This window comes from Candoia aspera, chromosome 4 (genome assembly GCF_035149785.1).
Source record: "Candoia aspera isolate rCanAsp1 chromosome 4, rCanAsp1.hap2, whole genome shotgun sequence".
Classification (NCBI taxonomy): Eukaryota; Metazoa; Chordata; class Lepidosauria; order Squamata; family Boidae; genus Candoia; species Candoia aspera.
Window position 1 is genome coordinate 26,864,120 of NC_086156.1, and position 16,134 is coordinate 26,880,253.

Genomic DNA, 16,134 nt, shown 5'->3' on the forward strand with positions numbered 1-16,134 from the left:
ACACTTGGCCAAAATAATGGCAGAAATAATAATGTCACCAGACAAACAGCTAATTTGAGATTATAATGTCAGGAATGAAAACAAGCCTACCTTGAAGAGAAGACTGCAAATTATTCATGTTTTGGTCTAAAAGCTGAGAAGGAAGGAAGCCTGATGATGATGACTGGCTGCTCTCCATTTCTCCTACAGAAGAATTTGTCCCTGCGTCAGCAAGGGGATCCTCTCCAAAGACAGCTGCCCATTCCCTGCTGAATTCACCGTCATCCAAAGAAGAGGCATTGAGAATCTCATTCAGTAATACCATATCATTCTTATCACTAGGTTCAGGCTCCAGGGAGTTCACAAGCAGGTCCTTTGGTGCTGCTAAAAGAAGACAAATATCTAAGAAAAAGTTAATTAAAATAAGAACAAATGTAAGGAATAACCATCCAGATCTATCCAAAGGGAAGGAACTCAAAAGTAGAGCACATGTAAAACTCTCAGGAAGGAGTGGGAAAGATTCCTGCCTGAAACCCTATAGAGTTGTCACCAATTAGAATAGACAACCCTAGGATATAAGGAGAGTTTCATCTGGTAAAAGACAGCTTCCCATATAACCCTTGATTAATGTATGTATAATTATTTAAATTTAAGTAAACATTTGAGTTAGATTATCTTAATATATTTGTCCATCCTTCATATTTTGGGAATCATTCTGGAATCTGAACATTTCTAATTTCTCACCTTTCAGATTAATCTTAGCTGTCTTAGTTTATGCAAGAAAGCATGTCCTGACTACTGTTAAAAAGAGACACTCTCTAATACACTTCCCAACTTTTAAATACACCAGAAATTTCATCAGGTAAGTATTTTGGCCAATAATCTAAAACATGAATTTTGCTCTTCCTGAAGTAGTTCTCATTTTTCCTGTAACAAGAGATATAATTTAATAAGTGTAGTAAATAGAAGACCCATGATGGATTACCTGGCAAAGAAGAGTTTACTTTCTAGTTACATTACTCTTAGTGAGCATAAAACCAAGAGTTTGGCTGAAAAGGGGTGACCTTATTATGCTAGGCCAATTGCTCTCATGTCTAAAAGATGAAGTAAATGCATCAGAGCAATTTTTGTCTATGCTTGAGCACAAGAGGCAAATATAGATGATCAAAGATATTCATGCAGAAATTATACTTTAATCATTACACTAATAACAATGTAATAATATAACCTGTCAGAAGTAGACATCCATAAAATCATAAAGAACATTATTAGATCTTAATGAACTTTTTATGGAAAAAATACTATTAGAGCTACCTAATGAGTCACTGAAGCTTACTGCTAATCTGTCATTTTCTTAGCACCCGTTTTCCAAAATACTAAGCACGGTTGGACCTACTTAGTTCTTGGGATGGGAAACCACCAGGTATATGGCCCGGTGTGGGTGCGGCTGGGTGAGGAGGTGCATGCTATGACCTGTCCAGGGCCTGAATGCGCCATGCCGCCTGGGGGCTTCTCCGGAAAAAAGGCAGTGGGGGCAGGAACTACTTACTGGAGTGACTTGCAACCTTCTGCCAACTTCCCCAATGACTTTGCTTGTGGGAAGCTGGCAGGGAAAGTCACAAATGGCGATCATATAACCGTGGGACTCTGCAACTATCATAAGCACAAGCTGGTTGCCAAGTGCCCAAATCACAATCACATGACTGTGGGGATGCTGTGACAGCTACAACTTCAAGGACCAGTCATAAATCCCCCTTGTTCAGCACCATTGTAACTTTGAACAGTTGCTGAACGAGTGGTTGTAACCCAAGAACTACGTGTATCTCAAATTACGCAGCTGTTCAGAATACACAGAGCTTTCTTCAGCGCATCTTCCATCTGCTAGGCAGCCGACTATTCACTTATATTTTTCACATATAAAAGCAGGGAACATAAACCTTGCAATGAGTTGGGCATGTTTGACATATAAATATGAAATAATGGCTTGAAAAGCAAGAGTCAACAGAGTTAAAAGAGATTTTAATTAAAAAGTAACTGCTTTCTGTCCTGAAGATTTTTCTTTACCAGAGAACAGTAACATAGACTAAAATAATATGGGATGTAAAAAAGATGATGCAAGGATCAGATCTGACTTTAAAAAAAGAGACAAGAACACACCTGACTTATTTATAAAAATAATAAAGGTGGGATAAAAAAAAATAATAAAAAAATAGTCACATATATTCTATAATAAAGCATAAAAGAAAATAGCAATTTAAACTTATGAAACATGTATGTGAAAACTAAAAGTCTGAATTTTTAGGATACATCTCTAGTTCTCTTTACAGTTTCACTCTGGTCAATAATGGTCAGCAACATTAGTGAACTACACTGGCAAAATGTAGTATGAAATTCTAGCTGTATCACAATGGCAGCTGGAACTTTCATCCCATTATATCAAACCTGGAATGAATTAGGTATTTTAAAAATTAAAAGCATCCCTCACCTCTTTTTCAAAGGACGCATGATTTGTGGCTAGCAGTTCACTATAGCCCAAAATATTGCCATACAGAAAATGTGTAACTTACAGTAAAACTCATTATCGCATGTGGATGATAAAGCTTAGCTTTACAATTTTTTGCTCTCTCTCTCTCTCTCTCATACAAACACACACCCCCGTTCAATCATTTGTTTATTTATTTTATTTATTTATATTTCAAATTTCTGTCACCGCCCATCTCCCCCAAAGGGAGATTCTCGGCAACTGCCTGGACAAGTCCCTGCAGTTTTCTTGGCAAGGTTTTTCAAAAGTGGTTTGCCATTGCCTCCTTCCTAGGGCTGAGAGAAAGTGACTGGCCCAAGGTCACGCAGCTGGCTTTGTGCCTAAGGTGGGACTAGAACTCACGGTCTCCTGGTTTCTAGCCTTGTGCCTTAACCACTACACCAGACTGACTCTCTGCTGACCTACATAACTCATATTAAAAACAACTGTACAAGGTGACTTTTTCACTGATATTTATTTATTTGATTTCTATATATATAAAAGCTACAAACCCTTATGACCAATATGGTATACACCACTGCAGTTCTTTCTATCCTTTTATCTGTGAGACACCTTTGTATTTTGACTATTCTGCCTTTATACATCACGTAGTGTTTTAATACATTGGGCAGGACCTGTTTCAGTTCCAAGAAGTTCCAAGCCCAGCTGGGGGGATGATGGTGAAAACAGACACTGAGGGCATTGTTTTAATGATAACATGTTACCAGTCCTCTGCTAGACCACAAATTACATTTATTGCAATAGGGGAAAAATCTGGCAGTGATACGATTTAGAGCGATGTTTTATGCAGTTAGTGTATATTACCTCTCTTGCGCAAAGATGCAATATGTACAGATATAATAAATTTAAACTATTTTTGTATTTTCCCCAAACTGCAGCTGTGTAGTAACAGCATATTTTTTCTAAAGGAAGGTCAATGCATTTTTGTCAGAACTATTTGCTCTGCTGTTATTCTCCTTTATATTTTGCTCTTTTTGTTTTGACCATTCTTTTTGCCATACCAGTCTTAATACATTTGTTCTTCCCTTGACATATTTAAGGGAAAAAGAACTTTATTCTTCCTCTTGCATGCATAACTTATTCTGCAGAGCAATCCAAAAAACTTACAGAAAGGAAACTGTGCATTATGATTAGAGTACCATCTTTTTCACTTGGTGAGAATACAGGGGTAAGGGTTATTTGCCAACAAGACAATGGCCACTACTGAAACATCTAAACAACCTACAGCTTCAGCCTTTATGATTGTTCATGCTACTGAATTGGTAACAGCCAGGGCAGTATGCTATGAGCTTCATATAGGGTAAAGCTATATATTCAGTTTTTTTAAAAAAGCAAAACATTGTAGATGTGTGCAGATCCAGAGTTACATTTTAATAAGGACAATTTGGATTAGATGATGCAAACACAAGCAACAACAGGTGATATAAGAGGATAGGAATGTAGAGGAACTAAGGGGAGCAAATATGAACATTAAACATTAATACTTCATTTGAGTTGAGCTTGACCCTTAGTGATTTCACATACAGATGTTGTTTTTGGCAACAACATTTTGCCACTGTCTTCTGGATTTTTAAAAATACTTCTGAGTCTAACCTAAAACTCTGGTATTGCCTGGTCGTTTCCCATTCAAGTCTAAATCAGTTAGACAAGGCTTAGCTTTCTGAAATCAGTGAAGGGTAGCTAGCAACAAAAACACAGATGTCATCCCTGGCTCTGAACATTTACCAAATTAGTAAGTGTGTTTGCTGCAGCTATTGCACTTTTATTCTCTTATTTGCCAGTGATTTATTTATTTTCTTTATACTCCCTCATAAACAACCTTTGAAAGTAGGACTTTTGGAAATCTATTTTGATTGATCACGTTTCTCAAGAAAGGAAACTCATCCCTTGGGTATTCACTGATACCAATATTATTTTATGACTTGTGTTTTTGTAGCTTCTGTAAGCTCTTAACAGCCACGGGATTTAGCAAGATGCACATTTCCTAAAACCGTAATAAGCAGCATAAAGCTTAAAAGATATTATAGACATCTTATTACAATACTTTTTCACCATACATTTCATATCATGCTATTTCTTACGAATACGACCATCTATGGCATGATGAGTTGCAAGCACTGCCCCTTTTCTACATGGATGGGACATCATGACACACATACAAGAAGGGCAGAGCTTGCATTATGTCAGTATGACATTACTTGCAACATTTATTCCCCTGCCAACACAGAGATGTGTCTGTCTCTACTTCAAGACTCTTATGAGGCCAAAAGGCATTGCTACAAATAAATAATATAGAGGCTGATGTTTTACCCATACCCAGCTTTTTATTTATTTGATTTCAAATAACTTTTAAAGAAAGTCAAGTGGGGCAGGGACCCTGGTGGACACCAAGACAATATTTGGGAACATAGTGATGTCCAAGGAATTGAAGTTATCTATCACTGAAATAAGAGGAACAATCTTTAGATGCTATTAGCCAATAGTGCAGAATAATACAAGAAATCTGATCCTCTTCTCCTCTATTCTCTTGGCCCACAACACTTGCCAGGATAAGTGTGAAACAAACAAACTTTCCACAAACTGTTAAATGTAGCCTACAAAATATGTCCGACTGAACATCCAGTGGGAGAATATCTATTGCCTACACTGAAGCTTGACATCAGGGCAACAAGTGAATTTTCTTTTACAATCCTTAAGCGTTTGAAATGAATGATCACATTGAAAAATACTTAGCATCTATATTACTAAAATTTAATTGGTTTGGTGCCCTTTTATAAAATTTATGTAACAGATAAAACATTTACATACCATTTTCTTCATGTTTCAACTCTAATAAGTCATCTATAACTTCTAAAAAAAAGAAAATAGGAAATTACTGGTCTATAGACTAAATGACTAAATGTCATACTTAATGATATACTTAATCCTATTCAAAATGATCTGGGAATAGGTTCCATTGAACTCATTGGAACTTACTTCTGAATAATCTAAACAGTTCCAGTGCATTTCTAGGAAACATACCTGAATTCTCTCTGTGGCTGAAGTTCTCCCCAAAAGTACTCAGCATGTTGTTAGCATCTTCTGCTGTAACCAAAATATTTTCTAGGTGAAATCAAATCCAGCAAAGAAATGTGCGATACTGAAGATGGCCTGTGCCTTATAACTTTTTCTATCTGATCATTTCACTACTGGGACTTTTCATTTATCCTGAAACATCCCCAAATAAATGATTACTCAGTAAAATGTGTTTTATTAATCAGAATATTCTTATTGATAAGTCTAGATCAATACAAGGTAACCAGTGAAAATATAGTCAGCTTTAAAATGGCCAAGTTATACAAGTTAAGGGATTTCAAAATAATTTATTCCATTTAAAAAAGGATCCACACATCCCCCCCCAGAGGAAACTGAATCAATTCTATTTACCACACTGTTGTTGTTTATTCGTTTAGTCGCTTCCGACTCGTGACTTCATGGACCAGCCCACGCCAGAGCTTCCTGTCGGTCATCAACACCCCTAGCTCCCCCAGGGACGAGTCCATCACCTCTAGAATATCATGCATCCACCTTGCCCTTGGTCAGCCCCTCTTCCTTTTGCCCTCCACTCTCCCTAGCATCAGCATCTTCTCCAGGGCGTCCTGTCTTCTCATTATGTGGCCAAAGTATTTCAGTTTTGCCTTTAATATCATTCCCTCAAGTGAGCAGTCTGGCTTTATTTCCTGGAGGATGGACTGGTTTGATCTTCTTGCAGTCCAAGGCACTCTCAGAAGTTTCCTCCAACACCACAGTTCCAAAGCATCTATCTTCCTTCTCTCAGCCTTCTTATAGTCCAGCTCTCGCAGCCATATGTTACTACGGGGAACACCATTGCTTTAACTATGCGGACCTTTGTTGTCAGTGTGATGTCTCTGCTCTTAACTATTTTATTGAGATTTGTCATTGCTCTTCTCCCAAGGATTAAGCATCTTCTGATTTCCTGACTGCAGTCAGCATCTGCAGTAATCTTTGCACCTAGGAATACAAAGTCTTTCACTGCTTCTACATTTTCTCCCTCTATTTGCCAGTTATCAATCAAGCTGGTTGCCATAATCTTGGTTTTTTTGAGGTTTAGCTGCAAGCCAGCTTTTGCACTTTCTTCTTTCACCTTCATCATAAGGCTCCTCGGTTCCTCTTCGCTTTCAGCCATCAAAGTGGTATCATCAGCATATCTGAGATTGTTAATGTTTCTTCCAGCGATTTTAACTCCAGCCTTGGATTCCTTAAGCCCAGCATGTCGCATGATGTGTTCTGCGTACCAGTTGAATAGGTAGGGTGAGAGTATACAGCCCTGCCGTGCTCCTTTCCCAATCTTAAACCAGTCCGTTGTTCCGTGGTCTGTTCTTACTGTTGCTACTTGGTCGTTATACAGATTCTTCAGGAGGCAGACAAGATGACTTGGTATCCCCATACCACTAAGAGCTTGCCGCAATTTGTTATGGTCCACACAGTCAAAGGCTTTAGAATAGTCAATAAAACAGAAATAGATGTTTTTCTGAAACTCCCTGGCTTTTTCCATTATCCAGTGGATATTGGCAATTTGATCCCTCGTTCCTCTGCCTTTTCTAAACCCAGCTTGTACATCTGGCAATTCTCGCTCCATGAATTGCTGAAGTCTACCTTGCAGGATCTTGAGCATTACCTTACTGGCATGTGAAATGAGTGCCACTGTTCGATAGTTTGAACATTCTTTAGTGTTTCCCTTTTTTGGCATGGGGATGTAAGTTGATTTTTTCCACTCTGAAGGCCATTCTTGTGTTTTCCAAATTTGCTGGCATATAGCATGCATTACCTTGACAGCATCATCTTGCAAGATTTTGAACAGTTCAGATGGGATGCCGTCGTCTCCTGCTGCCTTGTTATTAGCAATGCTTCTTAAGGCCATTTCAACCTCACTCTTCAGGATGTCCGGCTCTAGCTCACTGACCACCCCGATATTGTTATCCTTCCTATACAGGTCTTCTGTATATTCTTGCCACCTTTTCTTGATCTCTTCTTCTTCTGTTAGGTCCTTGCCATCTTTGTTTTTGATCATAGCCATTTTGGCCTGGAATTTACCTCCGATGTTTCTAATTTTCTTGTCCTTCCTATTATATTGTCTTCTTCCACTTCCACGCATTGTTTGTTTAAAAATAAATTTACCACACTACATATAGTAATTTACAGATATGATAACTGATTAACAGTTCATAAACATCAATGTTTAGCTGGGAGATCCACCATCCTCCCAATTAAACACCAACACAAGCTGCAAAATTGTGCTATTACAAAAATAAGGGCTAGGTTCTTTCTTTTGCTATCTATGGATAAAATCACATTTTAGTCTTAAAATTGTATTTAAAGATATCAAGGTCTCTTGGGCTTTGCTCACTCTTCAGTAGAACTCTGATTTCTCTCTGAGAGTTCTCTATTCAAATTAAGAGTAGGGCTACTGCAAAATCGTTTTAGGAATACCTTTTTTTAGCTGCCAGTCTGTACTGTATTCTCTGCAGGACAACTCTTAAAAAGCAACCAGAAATTTCAAACAGTATAGAACGGTGCTGACCAGTACACGGAATAGGTTGATTTTGTTCCGGTCTTGAACTAGTTGCCAATTGGAGTGTGATTTTTTTAGTTAATCAATTCATTGTGTCAATTTTAACTCATCTTTTAAGCTAGGATTTTAAAACTGTTCGTGTTTTCTATGCTATTAATATTCTACGATGTAGCTGTTATTGGATTATATTTTTTGATAGTTTTAGTTATAACAAGTTTTTAGGACATTGGAACAAATTCTCAACCAAGTCCAGGTCACAATCTACATGTGAGCATGTTATCATTCACTGAGAAACAGTACACAGGAGAAGGAAGGGAGATGTCTGATACGTTTGCAAAGACAGAGCAATCTTCTATCTGATTTATAGAGACCACCATCTCCTTTTTTCTGGACTAACAGTAGCCATAGTTGTGCATCTGTGGCTTGAAAAAAAGATGGTCACTTGAAGCACTAATAGCTGAAAAGCAGCAATAACTATTTTACAAGACGACTTTATAGCTGGTTAAATAAAATCTTTAATGAATTGCAAATCTCTTCTCTTAATGGATTTCTTGTACTTTATACATTTTTAGAGCTGGGATGAAATATCCTAAATGACACATGGTATTATACTCTAAAGTAGCCTGTTAGGACAAAATGTTCACACAGCTGCTATTAAGACAACGGGGGAATCTGGAGCATGCTTGGCATTTGAAAAGTATAATATAAAAGAATACCTGAGTTGACTGTTTCCTTGGTGCTGCTTTCATCATCTAAAGATATCAACCTTAAATTGAAAGGGAGGAAAAAGAGCTTACTTTCTTGTAATGTTAAAAAGCTACAGATTCCATTTTTTCTGACTTCAGCTTGTGAACTACATCAAGATCCTCTGAAGCTCAGAAGATGCTAATATTTGGGTTCTTTCAATAAAGAACAGAAACTCACTACATGCAAATACGTACATCTGGGTATCTAATTATGTCAGATTTCATTATGTGTTGTAGGAGTTAAGTTTTCTTGCTCCAGCAAATTAATGTTCTGTAGGTTTTAATACTTAGTGTTGCAGGGGAAGAGGTCTAGTGTTTCTATAGGAAGCTTTTGTAATATTAAGGGTGTGGGCATGAGAGCTTCATCATGCCTATTAAGTGAACAGCAGCATCTAGTGTAGGATTGATATAATGCACTGGATACTGCTATCTATGAATGAACTGTATGTCTTGACAGTGCTCAAAGTAACTATTTCCATGCTTTTGATGTTATTGGACCTTCTCCCCTATTTCATTCACTGTTGCTTAGAACCAGAATCTGATTATTTACCAGAGAACCACAGGATGAACGGATATAGTTGTATTTCAGACAGTAAAAATGCAGTGATAGGATGAATGGTCCTTGTGAATACAGAAAAGATGATTTGATTGTTTCCACTGAGTACTTGATAATAGATTGTTTCCACTATGAACCTGCACAGTTAGTTAAATCAGTAGTAAAGGCCCTTCTGAAGATGATCCAACAGCAAGTTTGGCTATGATAATTATGGAATTTTGAGGAGTGTCTGATTTAGCTATTGTGCTTTACACTTCATGTTTTGTTTTATTGTTGTAAGTTTCTTTGAGTGCTGATATAAACAGAAAGACAGACTATAAATTTTGTAACAAAGGGCAAAAGGATTGGGTAGTTGGTCTCTCATGATGTACCTGATTATCTCTGAAACAGGACTGTGGCAAAAAGAATCTGGGGATCTTGTTTACATTAAAACCTTCCTATTCTACAATCATTTTGGCATTGATGAATTACTATGGGGTAGTTAATTTCTATTTAATTCTCAGCATTTTTAAAGGCCTTTGTCCAAATACTCTATACTGTAGATATATGAATCTTTTTTCTTTTTATGAAAAACCTAAATTATTCCCCTTTCTGTTTAGATGAAAAAAGGAACTCCTCTGCAGCCTTGTGTGAAGTAACTGGCACAACCACTGAGTAAGGAAATGATTGGTTACATGACAACTGATGACTTGGCAAGGATTACTACTATTAATGTGTCTGCTGTCATACTATCATCTTTTTTAGACCCACGAGCCAAACACTGAGGAAAGATCTTCTTTTACTGTAGACCCTAGTAGCTTTTCAGACTGTCTGCAAGGGCTGTGAGTTGGGGGTCTTAAAACCATTCAAAATATTTTTTTTAAAAAATGAGGAAGTGCTGGTGATAACATTGACTTTCATTAAGTTCATATTAATTCAGCTACATTTTAGAAGAAAAATACAGTCCTTGCTCTTGCAAGGTACATAGAAATTATGCACAGAGAAGCATCTACCTCTTCTATAGACTGTCACTTTTGTCTGGAATTCAGGATCATAGCCTCACTGACATAACAACAGGGCTTTGGCCACAGGCTTCCTTGGTAGCTCTTCATGTGGGTAAAACAATTGTTTAGAGAAAGAGTAGCAGCTCATGTGAACAAAAATTACAGGTAGTGAGTGCATTTATAATTAGAAATCTGAATTGTTCTCATCTGCAGTATTGAATTAGAAAGCCCTTGTAAAATAACAGATTATATTGCTTCAATTGATGAATACTGTATGACTTACTGACTCTGTTGATCAACCTCTGATCTGGTGTTCTTCAGCTGCAGTTCCTCCTCCTTTTCTTCACTTTCCATTAATTTATTTACAGGTTCTTGTAAGTTCTAAGCCAGCCATTAATACATACATGAAAGAATATACAAAGTCAATAATAGGGAATGCTATTATTTTTTATGTTTTGAGTAATCAAACTGTGTAAAACAGAAATATAGTAACTACTTTGATCTAAGTTGGAAAAACAAAATTAAGAGATCAGTAGATAAAACTTATAGGCATTATAAGAAAAAGAAACAGAATGAAAACAGTTGTAGCTGGCACAAGCAGGACAAGAATTTGGCAAAGCAAAAACTAAATGTGCAAGCTGATAAATAAGGAAAGATGTCTTATTTTGTATCATGATTTTTAAAAAATATTTTTTATAAGTAGGCCAGAGATTCACTGGACAGAACTAATGTTCATTGTGTAATTGTTAGTGCCTAATACATGAGTTGTGAAGTGTCTCATAAGAGTCACAAGAAGACTTCTCAACCCTTCTTTCATGTGTGATCATATCACACTAGTGATTACACTGGCTCCTATTATATGGAACTAGATATGTGGGCCCAATTCAAAGTCCTTATTTTAACCATTAAGATTAAAATGCCTTAAGTGACTTGGAAGTAGCATGCCAAAAAATGGCTTTTTCACTAATCATACATTATCTAAAACTGGGAATTCTTTATAGAGGACTAGCCCTGATCTGATGCACTGAAATAATGGCTACTGAGGAAAAGCCACTCTGTTTTGGTTTCCTGGTTATGTGATCTCTAGACCATGATTCACCATCATTTTGGCAACAGATGAAGATGTTTTATTCTTCCAGAACATTTAAAACTTAGTTTTAGTACTTTGAGTCCCTGCATGATATTATATTTTTAGTAGATTCTAAATGCTCCAATGCTATTTTAATAGTACTATGCTTTGTTTTTAAATTAACTAAACATCACAGAAAGTACATAATAAAATACAATAAAATGTGCGGTACAGCTGTACCTCTGATGTAGGATTACTAATGACTCTCAGAATGTAAATATTCTTAACTGAGTCCCTCTATTAATAGTGTTGGTGAACACTTCATGTATTTGAACAGTGGGCTATAGCTCATTAAATCAATGCCACAATTTATTATCCTATACAGGGCCACAGAACTCTAAAGCTGCCTGAAAAAAAATGTGTCTTTTGAACCCTTGTGTAATGTTTGGTTTTTATAAAACCAGCTAACAACTGTTATTCTAAGGACCAAACTGTCAGCATTATTATGGATATATCATTTACTCATTCTTGGAAGATTTATTTATTTGTAAGACAGATTTCTACAGCTATTCAATTCATCCCTGACTCTGACGTAATCATGCTGCCAAAACATGCACATTACATTTTCAATCTACCCAAATTAGTATCTCATTTTAACCCCATTTTTTTCTTTTCAATTCTTACAAAAACAGTTTACTCATTTAGTTATTCCTAGTTTGCATTCTCTGATGAAAGAAAGAAGTCTGATTCTTTCATGTAGGGGTGCAAAAAGTACAGTTCATAGATACCATGTCTCCCACCACCAGTATTTTTTTGCATCACCCAAAACAATATGCGAGAGGAGGCCGGGCCAAAATATTTGCCTTATTTTTCTCATAGGGAAGTGTTTGGGGACAACATAGACCCCTTAAAGTTTGTGGAAATTTATGGCTCTACTCTACCGCTGAAGAATCGAGAGGAAAAAGACCTCAAAAGGATCCTAGCTCTGCCCACAGAATTTGGCATGCCATACAAAGCCTGGTATGGTTCTCAAGCTGATGGAGGTTGTACAACCATTCTTTAGTGTTATGTTTCTGATAAAAATGCTTTTAAAGGTACTTGTTTTATTGTTGTTATCATATGTAGGAATTTCTTGCTATTTTTGCAAAGACAAATTACAATGTAAAATTATTTACATCACATCAAATCTTACTTCACACATTCTAGCATTACCTACCACAGGGTTTTTCATTTGGGGCAGTGTGCCAAATTAAAAACATCTCCTGTTATATATCTTAGCTCCTGTGTTCCTATATAGTTTAGTGGACCAATTCACTAGTAGACATTGCAAATTCTTGCCAATGTAATTTTGATCTTTGTTTAGCTAAAAACAGCTGTTTGTACTTACATTACCTTTGGTATTTTTAAACAGGTCAACAAATATGCTATTTCATTTTTTTTTCACTATTACACTAAGCTTTTCTAGAAATACTGACATAAATTACAAGCCTAAGATATGCCTAGAAATCATAACTATCAGAACTGGCAGTGTGAACTCTTGTGAAGAAATCCTACTTCCTACTCAGGTTTAGAAGTAGGCCTCAAAGGATGATTTCTTATTATTTACTATCACTGTACATTAGAATCACATCCTGCCTTTCCTCTGGATGCTCAAGACAACTTATAAAAGGTCTTTCCCCATTTAAACCCACAAATCATTTGGATTTTTACAGCCCAGTTATGGTAAGCACCAGCTCTATGCATTCCACCTCTGGCATACGGTTCATCATATCAAAGTTTATGCTGCTTAAATATTAGGATTATTTAGGGAAATTGCTCTGTTGATTGCCCTAGCCTCCTTGCTGCATCTGAAGAAGCTGGTTGTACCTGCAAGGTTTGTGCTAAATTAAAATAAAAAATTAGACTAAAAAAGAATTAATGAATTTATTCTTTAAAGCAATAAATTTCTAAGTATTTAAAGAAAAGGATGCACTGCAATATCTCAGAAAGCAGCAAGGCCACAATGATATTCATTACTCCCTAACCACAACAGATGAGCTAAGCCTAAAATTAAATGGAATTTATACCAAGTAGAACAAAAAGGCATTGTAATGACCATGCCAACAGCATTATAATAGAAAGATGTACAGTGTATTTTTTCATTTCCACTACTTAGAGAAGAATTAGCTGCTCATTGTTGTTGTTTATTCGTTTAGTCGCTTCTGACTCTTCGTGACTTCATGGACCAGCCCACGCCAGAGCTTCCTGTCGGTCGTCAACACCCCCAGCTCCCCCAGGGACGAGTCCGTCACCTCTAGAATATCATCCATCCATCTTGCCCTTGGTCGGCCCCTCTTCCTTTTGCCCTCCACTCTCCCTAGCATCAGCATCTTCTCCAGGGTGTCCTGTCTTCTCATTGTGTGGCCAAAGTATTTCAGTTTTGCCTTTAATATCATTCCCTCAAGTGAGCAGTCTGGCTTTATTTCCTGGAGGATGGACTGGTTGGATCTTCTTGCAGTCCAAGGCACTCTCAGAAGTTTCCTCCAACACCACAGTTCCAAAGCATCTATCTTCCTTCGCTCAGCCTTCCCTATGGTCCAGCTCTCGCAGCCATATGTTACTACGGGGAACACCATTGCTTTAACTATGCGGACCTTTGTTGTCAGTGTGATGTCTCTGCTCTTAACTATTTTATCGAGATTTGTCATTGCTCTTCTCCCAAGGATTAAGCATCTTCTGATTTCCTGACTGCAGTCAGCATCTGCAGTAATCTTTGCACCTAGGAATACAAAGTCTTTCACTGCTTCTACATTTTCTCCCTCTATTTGCCAGTTATCAATCAAGCTGGTTGCCATAATCTTGGTTTTTTGAGGGTTAGCTGCAAGCCAGCTTTTGCACTTTCTTCTTTCACCTTCATCATAAGGCTCCTCAGTTCCTCTTCACTTTCAGCCATCAAAGTGGTATCATCAGCATATCTGAGATTGTTAATGTTTCTTCCAGTGATTTTAACTCCAGCCTTGGATTCCTTAAGCCCAGCTTGTCGCATGATGTGTTCTGCGTACCAGTTGAATAGGTAGGGTGAGAGTATACAGCCCTGCCGCACTCCTTTCCCAATCTTAAACCAGTCCGTTGTTCCGTGGTCTGTTCTTACTGTTGCTACTTGGTCGTTATACAGATTCTTCAGGAGGCAGACAAGATGACTTGGTATCCCCATACCACTAAGAGCTTGCTGCAATTTGTTATGGTCCACACAGTCAAAGGCTTTAGAATAGTCAATAAAACAGAAATAGATGTTTTTCTGAAACTCCCTGGCTTTTTCCATTATCCAGTGGATATTGACAATTTGGTCTCTAGTTCCTCTGCCTTTTCTAAACCCAGCTTGTACATCTGGCAATTCTTGCTCATAAATAAGGTTTATTATAAATTAAACGTATATGAATAGCAAGGATATAACCTCAGGTGGTAATTATCACAAAATACAAAATACAAGGAAACAGTTTTTAAAAAATCAGATAGGCATTATGATTTAAAAAGCAGTTGTAAAGACACAAATTTCTCTCAAAGTCTTTGTAGTTGGTACTATGTCTAATCACACACTATTAAAGTCATTAATGTATTTTTATCCCTTTTTCGCAAGGTGCATAGCAACCATATCATGCAATTTCCAAGGAAACAAATGTCAAACACAATTCTTCCAACCCCCTTTTCCTTTCTAATAAGAAATGTTGAGGCCTGCGGATTTGTCTGAAAGTTTCAGAATGTTTACATTCTTGATAAATCACCCATGGGAAATAATTAAAAAAAATCCAGCAAGGGATATCAGCAAAGAATCTAGCTATTTTCTTATATGTTCATCTTTTGCCTTCTTCTTACAGAATGGATTCATAAAACCCTGGAATTCTTATTTTGTATGTTGCATTCTGATCCAGTAGCTCTACCCCTTTCCCTTGTGAGACTGCTTATAACATTGGCAACTGGGCAGTCCCCTTCACTCACCATGTTTCCAATAAATCAGAAACCCTCCTCCTAGGCAGCTGTGTTGGAGGGGGAGGTGTCAAAAAAGTCAAGATGGCAGCCACAACCACATGTGATTGAAGGGGACTTTTTTTGACCCTCTTCTCCCCCCAAAGATGGCCCTGCTTCCAGATTCTACTCTCTGACTTTCAGAAGACTAAGTCTTCAGGGTTTTAGGAAGGACAGATGTGGGAAAGCACAAAGATCACTGACAACAGAAAGGCCTATTAAGAAATCTGTTCACTATTTCTATTCTGATTTGTTTCTGAGTCATATCTTCCTTCCCTGCTGCTAGTTAATTTTACAACATTAGTAGCAAATTAATTTTTCTACTGGATATATTTCAAGTCATTTTTTTAAAAAAAGAAGGTAAAAGGATTAACATTCTGAAGCACTGGACACCCCCAAGCAAATAATCTCTTTCTCAACAGGATTCCTTGACTTGTTAATGCATTCAAAATATTCTCTCAAACCCAAACTTGTCTATCAGGAAAAACAACTACACCTGTATTACTTCCACAATATACCCTGAATTAAAGAAAACAGTATTTTATCAGATTGTTCATTATCAGAGTTTTGCAAAAAGAAGATAACCCTCTAAAACAATCTTTTACTTCCAGATAAATCCTAAATGCAGGAATCTTTCTGGGTCTGGAGGTAATGTTTTCCCATAAATAAATCACCAGTAAAATGT

The 16,134-nt window shown here is 37.1% G+C and overlaps 1 protein-coding gene across 7 annotated transcripts in view; it reads right to left on the minus strand.

The window, feature by feature from the left end:
* Nucleotides 1–16,134, minus strand: part of ICA1 (islet cell autoantigen 1) — a 66,261-nt gene that overhangs the window by 8,060 nt on the left and 42,067 nt on the right. For 2 of the 7 annotated variants that reach the window (XM_063303684.1, XM_063303681.1), the window contains exons 9-13: nt 10,662–10,759; nt 8,810–8,859; nt 5,543–5,605; nt 5,330–5,371; nt 91–363 (exon numbers count right to left, since the gene is read on the minus strand). In XM_063303684.1, the coding sequence (XP_063159754.1) occupies nt 91–363; nt 5,330–5,371; nt 5,543–5,605; nt 8,810–8,859; nt 10,662–10,759 (526 nt within the window). The remainder of the gene's footprint in view (nt 1–90; nt 364–5,329; nt 5,372–5,542; nt 5,606–8,809; nt 8,860–10,661; nt 10,760–16,134) is intronic. The other 5 variants (XM_063303686.1, XM_063303688.1, XM_063303683.1 and 2 more) reach the window with 5 other exon arrangements.